General features: G+C 36.3%; 1 protein-coding gene across 2 annotated transcripts in view; it reads left to right on the plus strand.

Moving 5' to 3' along the window:
* The first annotated feature begins 4,089 nt into the window (after positions 1 to 4,089).
* CCDC170 (coiled-coil domain containing 170) overlaps positions 4,090 to 19,928 on the plus strand; it is a 121,503-nt gene continuing 105,664 nt past the window's right edge. Inside the window, exon 1 of one of the 2 annotated variants that reach the window (XM_051997956.1) lies at positions 4,090 to 4,316. In XM_051997956.1, the coding sequence (XP_051853916.1) occupies positions 4,185 to 4,316 (132 nt within the window). In that variant the 5' untranslated portion in view covers positions 4,090 to 4,184. The remainder of the gene's footprint in view (positions 4,317 to 19,928) is intronic. The other variant, XM_051997955.1, reaches the window with a different exon arrangement.

The following is a 19,928-nucleotide window of genomic DNA, read 5'->3' on the forward strand; positions in this document are numbered from 1 at the left end:
TTTCTAAAATTAATTGTTTTACCCGTCTCTTTTAAAAAATAATGCTTTTTATTTTTCCAAATTTATGTAAAAAGTTTTCAACATTCACCTTTGCAAAACCTTCCTCCCCTAGACTGCACATAATCCAATATATTAAACATGTGCAGTTCTTCTAAACATATTTCTGTATTTGTTAAGCTGCGCAAGAAAAATCAAATCAAAAGGGAAAAAATTATAAAGAAAAAACAAGCAAACAAACAAGAGGTAAAAATACTATGCTTTGATCCATATTCCGTCTCCATCATTCTCTCTCTCTCTCTCTCTCTCTCTCTCTCTCTCTCTCTCTCTCTCTCTCTCTCTTTTATATATATATTTTATTTTATTTTATAATAACTTTATATTGATGGAATCCATGCCAGGGTAATTTTTTTTTTACAACATTATCCCTTGCACTCACTTCTGTTCTAATTTTTCCCTTCCCTCTCTCCACCCCCTCCCCTAGATGGCAAGCAGTCCTATATATGTAAGATATGTTGCAGTGTATCCTAGATAGAACATATGTTTGCAGAACCGAACAGTTCTCTTGTTGCACAGGGAGAATTGGATTCAGAAGGTAAACATAACCCAGGAAGAAAAACAAAAATGCAAATAGTTCACATTCATTTCCCAGTGTTCTTTCTTTGGATGTAGCTGCTTCTGTCCATCATTTATCAATTGAAACTGAGTTAGGTCTCTTTGTCAAAGAAATCCACTTCCATCAGAATACATCCTCATACAATATCGTTGTTGAAGTGTATAATGATCTCCTGGTTCTGCTCATTTCACTTAGCATCAGTTCATGTAAGTCTCTCCAAGCCTCTCTATATTCATCCTGCTGGTCATTTCTTACAGAATAATAATATACAATAACATTCATATACCACAATTTACCCAGCCATTCTCCAATTGATGGGTATCCATTCAATTTCCAGTTTCTAGCCACTACAAACAGGGCTGCCACAAACATTTTGGCACATACAGGTCCCTTTCCCTTCTTTAGTATTTCTTTGGGATATAAGCCCAGAAGTAACACTGCTGGATCAAAGTGTATGCACAGTTTGATAACTTTTTGGGCATAATTCCAGATTGTTCTCCAGAATGGTTGGATTTGTTCACAACTCCACCAACAATGCATCAGTGTCCCAGTTTTCCCACATCCCCTCCAACATTCACCATTATTTTTTCCTGTCATCTTAGCCAATCTGACAGGTGTGTAGTGGTATCTCAGAGTTGTCTTAATTTGCATTTCTCTGATCAATAGTGATTTGGAACACTCTTTCATATGAGTGGTAATAGTTTCAATTTCATCATCTGAAAATTGTCTGTTCATATCCTTTGACCATTTATCAATTGGAGAATGGCTTGATTTCTTATAAATTTGAGTCTCCATCATTCTCTCTCTGAACATGGATGGCTCTTTTATAACAAGTCTGTTGGAGTTGCCTTGAATCACCCCAATGTTGAAAGGAGCCAAGTCCATCCCAGTTGATCATAATCTTACTGTTGCTGTTTTATTTGTTCTCTAAATCCTATATCCTGCCTCCTTCAGAGCCTTACTCCCCATCAGGTGGGTTTTTCCACCCTCACTACCATCTTTAATCTCTTATTCTTCTTTTGCTCTTTCTCCTTAAACATCAAGGATTCTTCTCTCATATTATGAATAAATTTTCACTGTTTTAGAAGATTTGACTATATAAATGCTAAATATATTTATTTAATCAGAATTCTTCTCTGAATTTGACTTTTTTGTTTGTTTACATGCAATTATTTGTTCCCTGGAATAATTGTCTCTTTTTTTCATCTTCAATGTTTACTACAATTCTGGAAAATTCATGTTTTATTTTTTAAATGAAATAAAGATCTTAAAATATATAGATTTTAAATGAAACTCTGGAATAATATTTCATCTCTACTTTTTCTCTGGTCCAACTTATTACAGACTAGGTTCTCTGTTCTCCCTGTCTCCCTCCCTTCCAGAAGCATTTTTCCATTGGAGTTATCTTTAAGGAGCACATCCACTTTATAGTCTAATTTCCTATCTTGTATGGTCAGTTTTGATGTCTTATGGCAAATGGCCTTGATGCATTAAAACTCTTAGGCATCCATAAGGCTGAAAGTGATGCTCCATAGAACCAGCCATAGAACACACATTTCACTGTGTGTATGTAGGCATTGTCTCCTAGGATAGTTCTCTACTAGTTGTCTTAGCAACTGTTTTTTCCCCAGTTGTGTTGATTCATTAAAAATTCTCCTTTTAATATTATATTTGCAATGAGAAAATAACATAAAAGTTATTTACAATACTATAAAAACTAATGTTTTCAAGAAACCTCCAGAGGATTTTCAGAGATAGGGACCAGTTTTGAAAGATAAAGTGATTAGGGAGATATTATAATTTTGTCTTTTTATGTCACATAAATCCTCCAGATCTAATTTATAAAGTTCTCAAGAAAGTAGTGATTCTACAGAATTTAGAAGGGATCTCTAAAAAAACTCTAAAAAAAATTTTTGGAGGATAATGAACATATGATGAGTATATGTTCAATAGTTTTTTTAATGATACATTTATTAAGCACTTACTCAGGGATCTATGGGGCAAAAGCAGGTTGTCTGGATTGGAAGCCAAAGGACATAGATTGAAGTCCCAGATGTACTACTTGGCAAGTCGTGTTTCCTTATATATGAAATGAGACAGGTGTGCTAGATGGCTTTTTAAGGTTCCTTCTCTGTATGAATTAGAGCTGGAAGGCACCAGAGAGATCAATCTAGTCTTAACTCTTTTACTTCACGGATGAAGATAGAGAACATCAGATATGATAGCCTTTCTAGGGTCATAAGTAAATAGCAAGGTTAAACTTTAAACCTGGCTCCTTTAATTCTAAAAAGCATGGTGCTAAAGAATACTCTATGCAAAAATAAATAAAGATATAGCTTTTAGTCCCAAGCATTTTACAAACCAAGAGGAAAGAGAAGGTAAGGACATAAATAATTACAATACAAATTAGAATTTGAGAAGTACATGGAGGTATAAAGTGCTATGAAACACTGAAGAGTTTATTTCTAACTAGGGTAAAAAAACAGGAAGCTTATGAAATTGTTACTATTGTGTATTAGACTTTTTAGGACAGCAAGGATTTCAAAAGATTAATTTGTGAAATCAGAGGGAAGGCATTCCAATCTAGGAACTAGATCTGTGATTTTCCTTGTATTGGTTATTTCCTGGTGAAAAAACTGCTTATGATAAGGCAGATTTGGGAAAGAGCTGAATGACTTCTGAATCAACAATTCACCTAGGTTAGATTTTAAGAATACTTGTTGGGAGCAGTGAGAAATTACCTTGAAGCCAGTTTGGGAAGGCTTTGAATGCCAGCAAAAGGATTTGTGATGATTAGAAATTTGATGAAGGAAAAAAAAAGGATGTTGACGAACAGAAAGGAGAGGGATGAGTAAATTGAACTGTACTTTAGGAAGATTAATCTGGGGTTTAGGTTAGTTTCTACCAAGAAGACGGATTAAGAGGTGAAAAAAACTTTGCCTAGAATTTGAAGGATAGTTTGATGTGGAAAGGGAGAAGTCAGTCAATGGCTGAGGTGAGAGGGGTTGGGTTCTACTCAAAATTTCATTACACTTTCTAGAAAACATGATTGGAGGATACACGATTACTTTTTAATTACTATGGGTGGCCATACGAAGACATCGAGAGCTCTTCTTCAAAACCGGGAGCAAGAGTCCAATTCCCCTTTTCTAAGTAGTTAGCCTCTTAAGCCTCCCAATCTCCAAGCCAGTCCCCTTGCCACTGTTGTGGTCACTGTCGCTAGACCGCCTTAAGACCCTCTTTGGAGAAATTCAAGGATTTAGCTTTTCTCCCCCGTGGCCATAAATTCAACGCTGTTGGCCTGTAAGATGTTTCCCCGCGAGAATTTCCTCCCGGGGATACAGGAAAGTTCACTTTTCCCGCGAGAATTGACAAGTTCGCACTACTCCACCTCTTCTTCGCATGTTTACTCGTTGCTAAGGGAGACGGCTCTCAGGTGATAGAATCTTTACCCTCAGATTCCCAGGTCAGTGCAGACTTTTTGCTGAGCAACGAACTGAGCAGGAGGTCGAGTTCGGAACAAGGGCCCGGATACCTGTAGAGGCGGCGCGCACTCGCTTCCTGGCCGAGCATGAGCCGAGGTAGCAGTAGTGGCGGCGACAGCAGCGGAGCTAGCTCACCGCCAGCCTCTACTTGCTCTAAGCTCTTTGAGATGACTAGCAACACAGCCCTCTGTGCCTTCTCTCCGGGAGCTGCGGCCGAGGTATCAATGATTTCAATAGGCACTACTGGATGCAGGTGTTGGTGGAAAATTCAGAAGGAGGGAATGGATACATGAATCTCTCTCTCTGTCTCTCTGTCTCTGTCTCTCTCTTTCTCTGTCTCTCTGTCTCTCTCTCTGTCTCTCTTGTCTCTCTCTGTCTCTCTCTGTCCCTCTCTCCCTCCTTCCTCCTCTCTCTCTCTCTCTCTCTCTCTCTCTCTCTCTTTTTCCTTCTCTCTCTCTCTCTCTCTCTCTCTCTCTCTCTCTCTCTCCCCTCCCCCCCATTTCTTCTTCTCTCCCCTCTTATCTTTCCTTTTCTCCCCCCTTCTCTCTTTCTCTTCTCTCTGTTTCTTGTCTTTCTGTCTCTTGGGTGTGTCTTTCTTTCCCCGTTCTCCCTCCAGCCCCCTCTCCCTCCTTCTTTTCTTCGTCACCTCTCCCCCTTCCTTTTTTTTCCTTTTTCAATAAACAACAACATGACAAAAAAATTCTTATTGGGTTGAGAATGGTGCAAGGGGAAATGACTAGAGAGTCCAGAAAATCTTAATTCAAGCTTCCTTTTTAACCTACACTGATTTTGTGACTAACACACTTTACCTCAAAGTGTTCTGTGCAATTCCCTAAATTGCTTAAAAGGATCCCAACCTGCATTTTTTAAAATAACTTTTTATTGATAGAACCCATACCAGGGTAATTTTTTACAGCATTATCCCTTGCATTCACTTCTGTTCTGATTTTTCCCCTCCCTCCCTCTACCCCCTCCCCCAGATAGCAAGCAGTCCTTTACATGTTGAATGGGTTGCAGTATATCCTAGATACAATATATGTGTGCAGAACCAAACAGTTCTCTTGTTGTTGCACAGGGAGAATTGGATTCAGAAGGTATAAATAACCCGGGAAGAAAAACAAAAATGCAGTTAATATTCATTTCCCAGTGTTCTTTCTTTGGGTGTAGCTGCTTCTGTCCATCTTTGATCAATTAAGGCTCTCTTTATTGAAGAGATCCACTTCCATCAGAATACATCCTCAAACAGTATTGTTGTTGAGGTATACAATGATCTCCTGGTTCTGCTCATTTCACTCAGCATCAGATCATGTAAGTCTCACTAGTCCTCTCTGTATTCATCCTGCTGGTCATTCCTTACAGAACAATAATATTCCATAACATTCATATACCACAATTTACTCAATCATTCTCCAATTGATGGGCATCCATTCATTTTCCAGCTTCTAGCCATTACAAACAGGGCTGCCACAAACATTTTGGCACATACAGGTCCCTTACCCTTCTTTAGTATCTCTTTGGGGTATAAGCCCAGTAGAAACACTGCTGGATCAAAGTGTATGCACAGTTTGATAACTTTTTGAGAATAGTTCCAAATTGATCTCCAGAATGGCTGGATGTGTTCACAATTCCACCAACAATGTATCAGTGTCCCTGTTTTCCCACATCCCCTCCAACATTTGACATTATCTTTCCCTGTCCCTGTCTAGCCAATCTGACAGGTGTGTAGTGGTATCTCAGAGTTGTCTTAATTTGCATATCTCTGATTAATAATGATTTGGAGCATATTCTCATATGTCTATAAATAGTTTCAATTTCTTCGTCTGAGAATTATCTGTTCATATCCTTTGACCATTTATCAATTGGAGAATGGTTTGATTTCTTATAAATTAGAGTCAATTCTCTATATATTTTGGACATGAGGCCTTTATCAGAATCTTTGATTGTAAAAATGTTTTCCCAGTTTATTGTTTCCCTTCTAATCTTGTCTGCATTTGTTTTGTTTGTGCAAAAACTTTTCAATTTGATATAATCAAAATTTTCTATTTTGTGGTCAATAGTGATCTCTAGTTCTTCTTTGGTCATAAATTCCTCCCTCTTCCACAGGTCTGAGAGGTAAACTATCCTATGCTCTTCCAATTTATTTATAATCTCATTCTTTATGTCTAGGTCATGAACCCATTTTGACCTTATCTTGGTGTACGGTGTTAAGTGTGGGTCAATGCCTAGTTTCTGCCATACTGATTTCCAATTTTCCCAGCAATTTTTGTCAAATAATGCATTCTTATCCCAGGAACTGTGGGCTTTGGGTTTGTCAAACACTAGATTATTAAAGTTATAGGCTGTTTTGTATTTGAACCTAACTTATTCCATTGATCAACTAGTCTATTTCTTAGCCAATACCAGATGGTTTTAGTAACTGCTGCTTTATAATATAATTTTAGATCTGTTACATCTAGGCCACTTTCATTTGATTTTTTTTCATTAATTCCCTTGAAATTCTTGACTTTTTGTTTTTCCACATGAACTTTGTTGTTATTTTTTCTAGTTCATCAAAGTAGTTTTTTGGGAGTCTGATTGATATAGCGCTAAATAAATAGATTAATTTAGGTAATATTGTCATCTTGATTATATTTGCTCGCCCAATCCAAGAGCATTTAATATTTTTCCAGTTGGTTAGATCAGACTTAATTTGTGTGGAAAGTATTTTGTAGTTTTGTTCATAAAGTTTCTGATTTTTCCTTGGCAGATAGATTCCTAAATATTTTATACAATCAGTAGTTACTTTAAATGGAATTTCTTTTTGTAACTCTAACTGCTGGATTTTGTTAGTGATATATAATAATGCTGATGACTTATATGGGTTCCAATCTGCATTCTTAAAGGAAGTTCCCTCATCAAGAGACTTCCTGATACTAGGAAAATCAAAGATTCAGTCTTTATTCATTTTGGAACTAAAAGGATATTGCTGTCTGTTTCAATTTGAGACTAAAAAGATAGGAAGAAATTCTAAAGAAAATGAGCTATGAGATGGATAAAAGAGTGGGTCCCTCAGTAGTCTGCAAATAATAAATAAATAGATATTGAAATAAAATAAAAAGAAAATAAAAATAAATCAAAAGAAAAAAATGGAGCTTGAAATTTAGCAGAGCTAACTTCAATACTAACCAGCTTTTTTGGTTACAATTGTAGTTTATATCTTCTAGTAGATAATAGTAGGTATTGGAGTAGTTACCATTTCCCTCTCCAGCTCATTTTACAAATGAGAAAACTGAGGCAAACAGGGTTAAGTGACTTGCCCAAGGTCATATGACTGTGCTGAGTGTTTGAGATCAATTTTGCTCTCAGAATTATGACTCTTTCTGACTCTAGGCCTAGCAAGCACTCTATTTATTGTAAGACCTAGCTGCTCAATAGGGTACCTATAAATTAGCTCTAAGATCCCTTCCAGCTCCGAATATATGACCCTGTGATCCTCTGTGAATGCTCCTCAGCTGAGGGGATTCATTTCCACAGTATTCTACTGCAATTATGATAATAACCTGATTTTTTCCCCCAAACTCCTTCCTCCCTTTCCAGAGGGCATATAGGGCAATGTAGGGTTAAGGATTTGAGAACAATATTGTTAAATCCTTAGACCTTAATGAAGGATGCCACAAATTAGAGACAAGAATAGGATGGTGAGGGGAATAACATCCTAGAGAAAAAAAGCTGTGGTCTATTAGGATTGAGGGATTAAGCTGAAATCTAAATTTAGCTCCAATGTTTGAAACACACAGTTCAAAAACACTTGGCAGTATCTATTTAAATATATACATATATATCTATCTATATGTAGAGAGAGAAAGAGAGCATGAGAGAGAGAGAGAGAGAGAGAGAGAGAGAGAGAGAGAGAGATTAAATGAAAGGTAATTTCAGAGGAAATTCACTAGTGTGGGATGAGGTGAAAGAACTGGTCAAGACCTTCTTTAGAAGGTGAGATTTGAGGTTGGTCTTGAAGCAAACTAGGGAAGCTAAGAGGCAGAGATGATGTGATAGAGCATGTAGGCAGGCGGGATAACAATTACAAAGATTAGGATTGGGGAGCCAGATTATCCTTTTTAAGGAATAGCAAATAGGCCAGTGTAAATGGATAGAGGAGCATAAAGTATATTGGAGTAGGACAGGGTCAATTGGTGAAGGGCTTTATATGCCAAAGGAATTTATAATTGATTTTGGAGGTAATAGGGAGCCATGGGAGTTTCTTAATGTATGATGTGTGGTGTGTGGGGTTGTACTGTTTTTGTTTTGCCTATGTTCGCTATTTCTGTCAACATGGGTCTGTCTAGATGTGACTCACAGTTGTTGTTTTCCCCTCCTCCAGTTTTTTTCAAGAGCAACTTTGATTCCTTTTAGGAGGGAAAAAGGAGACTTGGGCCAGAGACTGGCTGTGTTTCTCAGAAAAAATGGGGCTTCTCTGGCTAGAATCATATTTATCTATTCCCTTAGGTGCTATCCTTTTGTTGTTCAGTCATATTTGACTCTTTGTAGGTTCATGGTTTTCATGGCAAAGACATTGGAGTGATTTGCCATTTCCTTCTCTAATGGATTAAGAGAAATTGAGGTTGTGATTAATTCAACATCTAGTGACTATCTGAGGATATATTTGAACTCAGGTCTTCCTGACTCTAGCCCCAGTACTCTCTAGTAAGCCACCTAGCTGCCTTAAATATTGTTAGTCTAGGGTAAATAATTTTTAGGTTCAAGCTGTGCTACTAATTGTTATCCTTTAACAAAGAAGTGTCCCAAATTTCAAATTTTAGGCTTGACCTCTTTCCTACCAGATGGGATTCCATAGTGAATACGCATAACAAATCAACCTATTTACCCAACAGAGAATGAACAGAAATAAAAGAAAGTAAATATATGAGAATATATGCCAGACAAATATACAGAATAAATAAGCTCTCTCATTGGAGTAGCATAGTTTAGCTCAATCAAGAGAATTTCAGATCTCACCAATTAAGAAATTCCCCGGTCTTTATTGTAGTAAGCTGGGAAAAGGGACATGATTGGAGTGCTGGCTCTTCTACATATCATTTTCTCCTCTAAGTGCTTCTTTCCTTTCAGCTTTAAAGGGAGGTTGAAGTTGAATCTTTTCTTTCAAAGATGGAAACCAGAAGCCAAAGAAATTTCTTCCATTTAAAATTAACCCTACTCTATATAGAAAGTTGAATAATTAAATAATCTCTATCCATAGGAAGGTTATGTAAATAGCCTTTGAGATGTAGGGTTACATTGAGTTGGAAATGATATTCTTAGGAAAATATACTTTAGGAAAATTACTTTGGAAGCTGAATGGAGAATGGAGTAGAGTAGGCAGAGAGTTGAATCAGAAGCTTTTCTCTTTCTCCAGGAGAAGTGGGGATTGAATACATAGATATTGTATTACTCTGACTGTGTGATTTTCTTAATAAGTGCTTAGGATGTGCCAGAGATTGTGCTAAGCCCTGAGAATACAAATGCAAGCAAATAAGATAATTTCTGCTCTTAAATGAGTTTATATTCTAATGGGGAAAGACCACAGATTGGTCACAGATTGTTGGCTAATGTTTTGGTTAGGGAAGTTCCTGGGATAGTGATTGGTGTCATGAGACCATTGACTGAGTGTCTCAGAAATGTTTGTGTTGATTTAATTACACTTCTGAGAGCTAGAATTGGAAGGTAGCAGTATAGGGAGGAAGAAATATACTTGAAGGGTAGTATGTCATAAAGGTAACCAGAAAACAACATGGTAAGCTAGGGTGCAGGCTAAATCTAATGAATAGCCAGCAATCAGAAGCCCAAGGTCCTAGAATAAGAGCTTGAATTCTATAAGTGGAGGATGGAGTATAGATTATGACAGTTAGAAGGTGACTGGGCACTAAATGCTTAATGACAGGGAAATAATTTAAAATAGTAATAGTATTACTATTATTATTATTATTACTATAATAATTACTATTATTAATAGTATTAAAATAGTAAAAAAAAAAGGGGGGGGAGATTTAGATAACATGATATAAAATATAGTCAGAATGGAACCAGGAAACATTTTTGTTGATCAATCCTGTCTGATTCTTCCCAACTCCATTTGGGGTTTTCTTGGTTGAGATGTTGGAGTGGTTTATTTCTTTCTCCAGCTCCAGATGAGGAAATTGAGGACTTGATTGGAGACATACAGGTACTAAGTGTCTGAGTCAAATTTGAACTCAGGAAGATAAGTCTTCCTGTCCCCTGGTCAGGTACTCTATTCACTGCACCAGCTAGCTCCCCTGGAAAACAATGTACTCAATGACTATGACATCATAAATAGAAAGAACAACAAATCTACTATTGTTCCTTGCAGAAGTGGATTACCATAGGTGTAGAGAATTGACCATGTTGTCAAACTTAGGTGATGTGTAGTTAGTTTTGCTGAAGTAGGTTCCATCTCTTTTCTTTAAAATTTTTTCTTAAAAAGGATAATTTTATGGGTAGGGGATAGTAGAGGGATATATTTGGAAATGAGAGTAATATAAAAAACAAAATATACCTAAATTTTTTTTTTGGCATGGGAGCAATTATGGTTAAGTGACTTTCCCAGGGTCACACAGATAGTGTCAAGTACTTAAGGATGTGAATACATTTTTAAAGTATTAAAAATGAGGCAGCTAGATGGTATAGTGAATGGAGTACTGGCCCTGAAATCAGAAGGACCTGAGTACAAATCTAGCCTCAGATACTTAAAACTTACTAACTGTGATCTAGATAAATCACTTAACCCTAATTGCTTCATTAAAAAAAGAGTGATTTAATAGGGGAATAATTTGTGAGGTCATAAAGAATTCTCTGTAGCTTGAAGTGTTCACATCCTCCTCTTCTTCCCTCCCACCTTTCACAATAAACTCCAGTGACTCCTTATCATCTTTTGGATCAAATATGAAATCCTGGTTGCTTTTTAAGGTCCTCCACAATCTGTCCTCTTTCCAGTGATATACTAGTAAATGTTTAACAACTGGCTTTTGGAGGGAAAAAAGAGACATGCTTAAGCTTAATCGGCACAATTAATGTCCTTTCTTATGTCTAGACTATCAACAAAACAATAATACAAGCTTTGATTTGTATCATTTGCCAATATCTGGGGTGTAAATGTTCATGCTGAAATTTAATGATTAATTGTCCAATTCAAATTGGCTCTAGCACATCCTTGCCCCTCCCTGCTTTTCTAGCCTTCTTATTCCTTTCCATGTACCCTATGATCCAGTGACAATAGCAGCCTTCTTGCTATCTTTTACAAGATATTCTGTCTCAAGCCTTTTCATTGGCTGGTAACTGGACTGGGAATTTTCTCTGTTATTTCTGTTTCCAAACATCCCTGGCTTCCTTCAAGACTTAGCTCAAATGTCAACTTATGGCAATAATGCCAGATGTTCACTTGTAGGCAAAGGCTAGCATCACCTCACAGGTTGAGATGTTATGAGCATCAAATAAAGTAACATGTATAGATCTTTGTAAATCTTAAAGCACTATATAAATGCTACTAATAGCATATATATTATTATAGATCATCATTATTAGTAATAATAATAACTCATGTATCTTAAAATTAATTGATAAGAAAATAAATAATACATATGATTTGAAAAGGCAAGGGAGTAATACGTTCTATAAGTCTTATATTACTGAAATTTGAAATATTTAAATTTTGAGTCATAGAAAGTTTGTATTTTAGTTAACAATTTAGCCAACAATTTAAAGTATTTATCACTTTCTGGTTAGTTAGGTGCTATTTTCCTGGACACTAAAAGTTCCAATTCAATTCCCTACTTGTTCTCTTTCCTATATTTTTGGCCTTCCAGTTGAGCAGATTTTTCCAGTAGAGGAGAAGAATTATAACTCAGTGCTGTGCTGACCCAGACTGAGATGGCATTTGACATTCTGCCCTCATGTATTGCCTGTGCCTTGTCCAAGGTCAAATGCTAACTCCATCCATTAATCCCAGGAGAGATATTTTGTCAATGATCCCTGGGACCAGGATTCTGGTGTGGAACCTCATTAGTCCTGTAGGTTGTGTGGTCACTGGGGGACACTGTTTCCTCAGTAGAACTAACTAGCTCAGATCAGGGATCTAGGATGAGAACTGACTTTCATACAGAGACAGAGCTAAGTTGAGACATTACTTTTTACAGGAACACAGTGGATGGTAACCATAGCTGACACTTATTCAGGGCCAGTAAATGTCACAGCCGCTTAGAAATTCATGGCATAATTTCAGACAAACCCATAGCAGACAGCTTGAAAATGTGGACAGACTGATGGAGTAGGAGTCCAGAAACCTGGGTTCTTATTCTTGCATTTATTCCTTCTAGTATTTCTGTGATTTTGGGGAATCTCACTTAATCTCACTGGCCCTCAGTTTTTTGATCTCTTAGAGGAGGTTGTTTGAATAGGGCTCATCTAAATCCAGATTTTTTATAGTTCTATCCTTCTGCAAAACATTCATGATGATAATTAAGTTCAAAGATGTGATCCTGGTTTCTGCTTGTTAAATAGCAGCAGTTAGTGTAAACCTTTTCCGCAGATACAGACTTTTTTTTTTTTTTTTTTTTTTGGTAAAAATTGTGCTATAATCTTAATAACTGATAAAACATCCAAGATTTTGTCAGTGAGATTATTTACCACTGAATTAAATGGTGAACTTCCTGTCCTAGATAGGAAAGTTATATTGTTGAAAAACAAACACAACCAAGATATTTTGTTTGAAATTTAATGATACCTTCTTCTTTCTCTTTCTTTTTGCTGTCCAAGGTTGAAGGTCAGGTTTCTTAGTCATTGCTGCAGCTGTTGTTGTTGTTGTTTGTCCCTCATTCTCGAAGAGTACCGTGACATCAGGGAGGTGATGCCATGACATGCAAGTGAATTGGACTTTGGTGAGGGAAGGTTGTGCAAAGTCATCAGCTTCACTTTCTCCTCCAGGGCCATCTAGGTCAAGTGGCCAGATATAGTTCAGGATGACTGGAGATGGTCCTGGATGCTGTGGAGACTCCGGCCTTTTTAAGCTAAGTTCTTTTAACAGGTCTTTTAACAGGCCTGAGGCAATGTCTAATCAGGGATTAAGGCTAGGTAAGAAATGAGTTGGTGCAGTAGATAGAATACCAACCTTGTAGTCAGGAGGACATGAGTTCAAATGTGATCTCAGACTCTTACTAGCTGAGGGAACCTGGACAAGTCACTTAACCTCAATTGCTGTGGCCGTCAAGGATGTTAACAGAAAAAGAACAGTGTGTGGAAAATGAAAACCGCAAAATTTGCTCTGCAATTGTAACCCCATTTGGGGTTTTCTTGGCAAAGATATCAAGTGGTTTGCCATTTCCTTCTTCAGTCATTTTACAGATGAGGAAACTGAGACAAAGTTAAATGACTTGCCTAGGATCACACAGATATTAAGTATCTGAGGCTGGATATTAACTCAGAAAGATGAATCTTCCTGACCATAGGTCTAGCACTCTATATTATATATGTATGTTATTTTGATTCTGGTCTGGGTCTGATGAGACATTGGAACAAAATAAGACACTTGAAGATCATCTAATTGTTAAAAAAAAGAAATTTATTTAGCCAAAGAGGATAAACATCAATAAAGATGAGCATTGAGTATTCCTAGAATTGCTTTAGCTGAGGGATGCTCCCTTGCCTGAACTTCTTGTTTTTCATCAGTCAAGCATCAGAATGAAGTGCTGGAGCTCTTGTGGCATATTTTTTACCTAGGTGATCATAGCCTAAGCCTTTAGTTCCCTGATCCAATCAAGTTTTGAGGATGATTTTAATATACATATACATATATATATATATATATATATATATTTTTTTTTTTTTTTTTTTTTGCTGAGACAATTGGAATTAAGTGACTTGCCCAGGGTCACACAGCTAGGACATGTTAAATGTCTGAGGTCAGATTTGCACTCAGGTCCTCCTGACTTCAGGGCTGGTGCTCTATCCATTGCTACAACTAGCTGCCCCTTTAATGCCTTTTAATGGAAAAACTAGCTTAACTTACATAGGAGAAGAAGTTAGGACATAAGTAGGAAGTATCTAAGGTCGGGTTTGAACTCAGGTCTTCCTGACTTTAGACCCAATGCTCCATCATCTTTGTTCCCTAGTTGCCCTTATAAGATACAAAGAAGATAGATATAAATGGAAAGGTGTGGTGAGCTTTTTCTTCTCAAAAAGGAGCCAGGTGATAAAAGTTCAGATCTTTTATTATCTCCAACATAGCCCGGTTAGCTTAGAGAGCCTATCTCTCTGCTTGGTTCCAAGAGCTCTTGCCGCTTTGTCCTTTGCTTCTGCCTCTGCTTTCTTCAGCCTCCAGAGCCAGCACCACTCTTCATGTCATTCTGCTGAAATCTCGACTTGTAGCTTCTTCACTCTGAAGAACTTCTTTGACTGGCCCATTGAAGCTCTATTTATGCTCCAAAGAGCTTCAAGGGAGGTGTGAACTCATTGAACTCCAATGAGTAAAGGTGTGAACACAAGTGAACACTATTAATTAGTTCTACTTAGTACCTTGTTTCAGGTTCTGGCCAAAATCTTCTTGTAAGATTAGATCAACTCTAATTAGTTAGCAGTTAGTAAGGATTCCAACAGAAAGGACTAGCAACTGAAGGGACCAGAAAAAGCTTCTTGCAGAAGGTAATGCTTGAGCTATTCTAAAAGAAGTCAGAAATTCCAGGTGACCAATATAAGGAAGGAGAACATTATAGGTATGGAGAATAGACAATGTAGTATAATGGCTAGGGTAGTGAACTTGGATTTAGGAAGGACAGTGTTCAAATTTTGCCTTTAGACACTTATTAGATATGGGAATCACTTAACCAGGACAAGTCACTTAATATCTATACTTTATCTGAAAAAAAGATCTGGCTATAGAAATGAGTCTTTTTCAGCTCTAAATCAATGACCTTAAAATCTAAAGCACAGACATGGGAGAAAGAACATGGGAAGTATGGAAAATAAGCTATTATGACCATAATATAGAATGCCTAGAAGGGAGTAAAATGTAAGATGACTGGAAAAGTAGGAAGAGGCCGGATGGTGAATAGCATTAAATGTCAAACAGAAGAGTTTATACATGATCTGAGATATAATAGGGAGGCACTGGAATTTATAGAGTAAGGAGCACTCGAGCATCACCACACTTGTGCTTTTTGAAAATTACTTTGGTTGCTATTTGGAGGATGTATTGAAGTGGGAAAGAGACTTGAGTTTGAGAGGCCAATTAGGAGACCATTTGAACAGTCTGTTAACTCTATAGTATTGACTCTACTGTATAAAGGAGATTAGGGCCTGAACCAGAGTGCTGGCTGTGCAGGTGGAGAGAAGGGGTTATTTATATGACACATTGTAGACATAAAAATGACAAAATTTAGTAACTGATTAGATATGTGGGGGTCACTGAGAGTGAGGAGTCTATTTTAAACAAAATTGTTAGATAAGATAAGCTATAATAAAGTTATTACTTTTTAGAATTATGTTAAGAGATGTAGATCAGAAAAAAAGTAATAGAAACTTAAAAAAAAATCCCAGGAAGAAGTATGATTTCTAAAGATTTCAGCCAACTCTGCGTATGTGTATTTTTCATTTTTCTGATTTCAATTTGGTAAAATTTAGTTCAAAGGGAGTTTATTGTTTGTGAAAGGTTTTATATTTATGCTAAACTGTTAATTCCTTTTCCATTACTTTTTTCCATAGCTCTCATATCTTTTTAAGTTTTTTCCCTTTTGTTCTTTTATTTTATCTGAAAAATATTTTGTTGTTTTTTAGTTGTAGCTGATTCTTCATGAGTCAGATACAACTATCCATATCCTTTTCTTGGCAAAGATACTGGAATGGTTTGCTATTTTCTTCTCCAGTTTTATGAATGTAGGAGTTAAATGATCAGATTTGAACGCTGGTCCTCCAGGACCAGGATTCAATCTACTGCCCTACCTAGCTGCCCCATCAAAGTATTGTACAACTCTTCAAAATATTTTTGTGCTTCATCCCTTTCAGGAATTCTAGTTGGATTTGGATCCACATTTTATTTTTAATCGGAAGGTTTGCTTGTTTTGGAGCCATTCTCTTCTCTTAAATTTGTATCTTGAGCATCCCTATATAGTTACAGTTTTTTATTATGGGAATTTTTTTTTCATACTTTTTTTCATACTTCTGGCCTACTTCCTTATTTTAGACTTTATGTTAGGACTGGGCTTTGTGTGTTTCTGGAGGGATTGTCTTAGAGTGGTCCTGCTGCTATCTTTCATTTATTTATTTTTTTGTTTAGTATTTTACTTTTCCTAATTACATAACAATTTTAAACATTTGTTTTTAAAACTTTGAATTCCAGATTTTCTCTCCTTTCCCCTTCTCACCCCACCCCCACTAGGAATGCAAACAATTTAGTACAGGTTATCTATGTGTAGTGATGCAAGATATTTCCATTATAGTCATGTTGTGAAAGAAAACATAGACCAAAAAACTCAAGAAAAATAGAGTTAAAAAAAAAGTATGCTGCAATCTGTATTCAAACACCATCAGTTCTCTGGGGATGGATAGCATTCTTTTTTTCTCAACAGTATTTCACTTTTCCACATACACACAAAGATGGTTTTCAACATTGACTTCTGTAAAATTCAGTGTTCCAAATTTTTCTCCATCTTTCCTCCCCCTTTAAAAATCAGAACTAATTAATTTGTAAACAGAATTATAGAAGGTCAAACTTAGAAGGGACCTCAAATATGATAGAGTCTAAATAATAAGATGAAAACTAATCCCTTTTATTACATATTTAATGAATAATCAATCCTGAGATCTTCTTATCTGCTCAGATAGTATATTCTCTTTTTGAATAGCTTTAACTATCAGGAAATTTTTCCTTACATCAAGCTTAAATCATCCTTTGGAAATTTCTTCCATTGTTCTTACAATAGTTCTGTCTCCTGAGATCTTTTCAAATATTTAAAAATAGTTTTCATGTCCTCCCTAAATTTTCTTTTCACCATGCTAGTATGTTCCTTTCCTTATCAAGCAAGTCCTCATTATTTCATGATCTTGAGGGATCTTCACCTTTCTGGACATCCTCCTCTGGTTATTTCCTGGTTTATCAATGTCATTGCTAAAGTGTGACACCTTACATTGAATCAATTACTTCACTTGAGTTCTCTCTAGGATAGAGTATATTTCTTCCTAATTTTAGCTACTTTTTGTGTGGCCTAAAATTGTGTTAGCCTTAAAATAATGAAGAATGAGTGAATTCTATAGGTTAAAATTTAGGTTGGAGAAAAACCACACTTGGGACAAGGAAGATATGTAAAAGTTTTAGAATATAATGGGACTATTTAGGTGAGACAAGAAATTTGAATTTGGAGGGGAAAAACAGATTAGAGAGCTGGAGAGAGGGAATCAGAAAGAATTGGTAATTGTAGCAAGACCAGAATTTTGAATAGATCAAAGGAGAAAGGAAAAAAAAAAGAGGGAAATTCCATAAAAAAGGCTGGCTGTACAGTTGAACCCTGAATAATGCCAAAAGAAAAAGAGCTTAGTTATGGGAAAATGGAGATATGAAGTAGAATTTAAGATCTTTTGTATTGAAGAGGCAGACATTCATTTTCTAATTTTCTATTCATGGGATAATAAGACAACTAGATATCATAGAAGCAGAGCTGGTCCAAGGCATTGTGGGCCTGGGGGCATTGTGGGCTCAGGGGCATTGTGCACTCAATTGTGAGCAAGTTTATCTATATTTCTAAGCTTTCAAGCTATCTTTTTCTTATAGAAGGTTTCGACTGAGCCACCCTATGCAGCAATTTCCATAGTATCTATAATCAGCCACAGACTGAAACCTATGTTGCAGTCTTGTAAATTAACATTAGATTGCTTCGAGGTAGCTGTGAAGTTTAGCAAAGATTTGAGTTCTCTCTGGTAGTAAGAAAGGAAACGTGAGTTTTCTGATAAGGCCTTCTGCATGGAGTTAAACTCTTAAAAAAAAAAAAAAACTTAGGATGGCTCCAAATCTCATAAAGGAAAAGTTAGGGAAATTTAGGGGCATTTGCTCCCCACAGATGGACTTAATCAAATCTTGGTACCTGCTCTCACTTGAGGGAAGTCTAAATTCTTAGAGTATGTCATAATTAATACCTGAATGATGTTCTCTTATTGTCCACCCTGGGCTAAATTAATTCTTTAGTTTAAACTAAAAAATTTTTTTTCTCACATTGTCCTTAGTTAATATGCTGCTTAGGAGTATGGATGATTTTAAGTAGTCCCCAAGCTTCTTTAAAGAATGAATTGCAATTTAGCAATCCTCCTCTTACTTTTTTTCCTCCTCCTCTTCCTCCTCCTTCTTTTTCTCCTCCTTTTCCTTCTCTTCTTCCTCTTCCTCTTCTCCCTTCCCTTCTCCTACTCTTTCTCCTCTCTTTTTAAAAAAATATTCGTAAGAAGATCGACAAAAGGTGTCTGGATATTTTTTGTTCTGTCGTACTGCACTGAAACCAAGAATTAAGTCATAAAGGGATATTCTTCAAATGTAATATTTTAGGTCTCCTTTAAAAAATTTGTATTTAAGACTCATTTGATTAGGAACAGATGATCATTGATTTCTACCTAGAAAAATCCATTGTCTTCATTTTACAGATAAGGTAATTGAGCTCTGAAATGATTAAATGACTTTCTCATGGATGCACAAGGAGGAAAATGCAAAGCTGTGATTTAAACTCAGTCTTTGGACCATCACACATCTTTTCCACTCCCCATCACTGCTTTTTACTAAGCTCCAACTAGGAAACAACTTAAGACTTGAAAACAATTTCAAGTATAGATAAGATGAATTATTCTCAGGAAAATGTTAACAGCATTAAATTTTGTTAAAGAATGGAGGCTGAATTTCTTTAAGGTAATTGAGAGCCTTTTCATATTCTGCACCCAGCTGGTTTCTTTTTTGTAAAACTGGCCAAATTGGTTTTATTCTTCTCTACTAAACTACAGGAAGCTGTCCTGTAGGATAACTCTGATCTGTCAGCTTTTCTATTCTAAAAAAAAATCAAGGTGGTCACAAAATACACTTCAATAATTCTTCCACTGATCCAATAACTAATGGATGACATCATCACCGATTAACAATGCTCCTCTTGTTGGCAAAATACAAAGAAGAAATTTTTGAATGGAAATTTCTGTGGTTATTGTATGAGTGCTTTATTCGTGGGCAAAGACCTAGTCTGTTTAACTTATTTTGTGTAGGTTTGATGCCCATGCATCAGACGTATGAGGTCAGTGAATAGTATTTGATGACATATAGTCATTTAATCAAATAATGTTTTAAGATATATTAACTAACAGTGTAATCCATTTCTGCTAGAAAGTTTCTGGAAGAAATTAAATTAAATTCTTCATCTTTTCTACTTTCTCACTTGATGACCTCATCAACTTGTATAGGCTTGATTATTCAGGAAGAGAATAAATATTTATTAAATCCTATGAAGCCAGGCACTGTGCTAAGTACTTTACATAGTATCTCATTTGATCCTTATAATTATCACCTAAATTCAGATGATAACTGGTGAGATGACTCAATAAACCATTTATTAAACACTTATGGGATAGGAATTGGCTGAACTCTGGAATATAAATACAAACAAATGAAAGTTTTTATCTTCAAGAAACTTACATTCTAGTGGGAAAAGAGGAATTAGAAAGGGGATAAGGATAGAAAGGGTAACAACCCCGCTAGCACCCCAGATACTTCAGAATCAGCCGGAGTCAAGATTAGCAAAAGTCCTTAGTCTTTATTCTTGGTCTTAGAT

Source organism: Antechinus flavipes, chromosome 4 (assembly GCF_016432865.1).
Source record: "Antechinus flavipes isolate AdamAnt ecotype Samford, QLD, Australia chromosome 4, AdamAnt_v2, whole genome shotgun sequence".
NCBI lineage: Eukaryota > Metazoa > Chordata > Mammalia > Dasyuromorphia > Dasyuridae > Antechinus > Antechinus flavipes.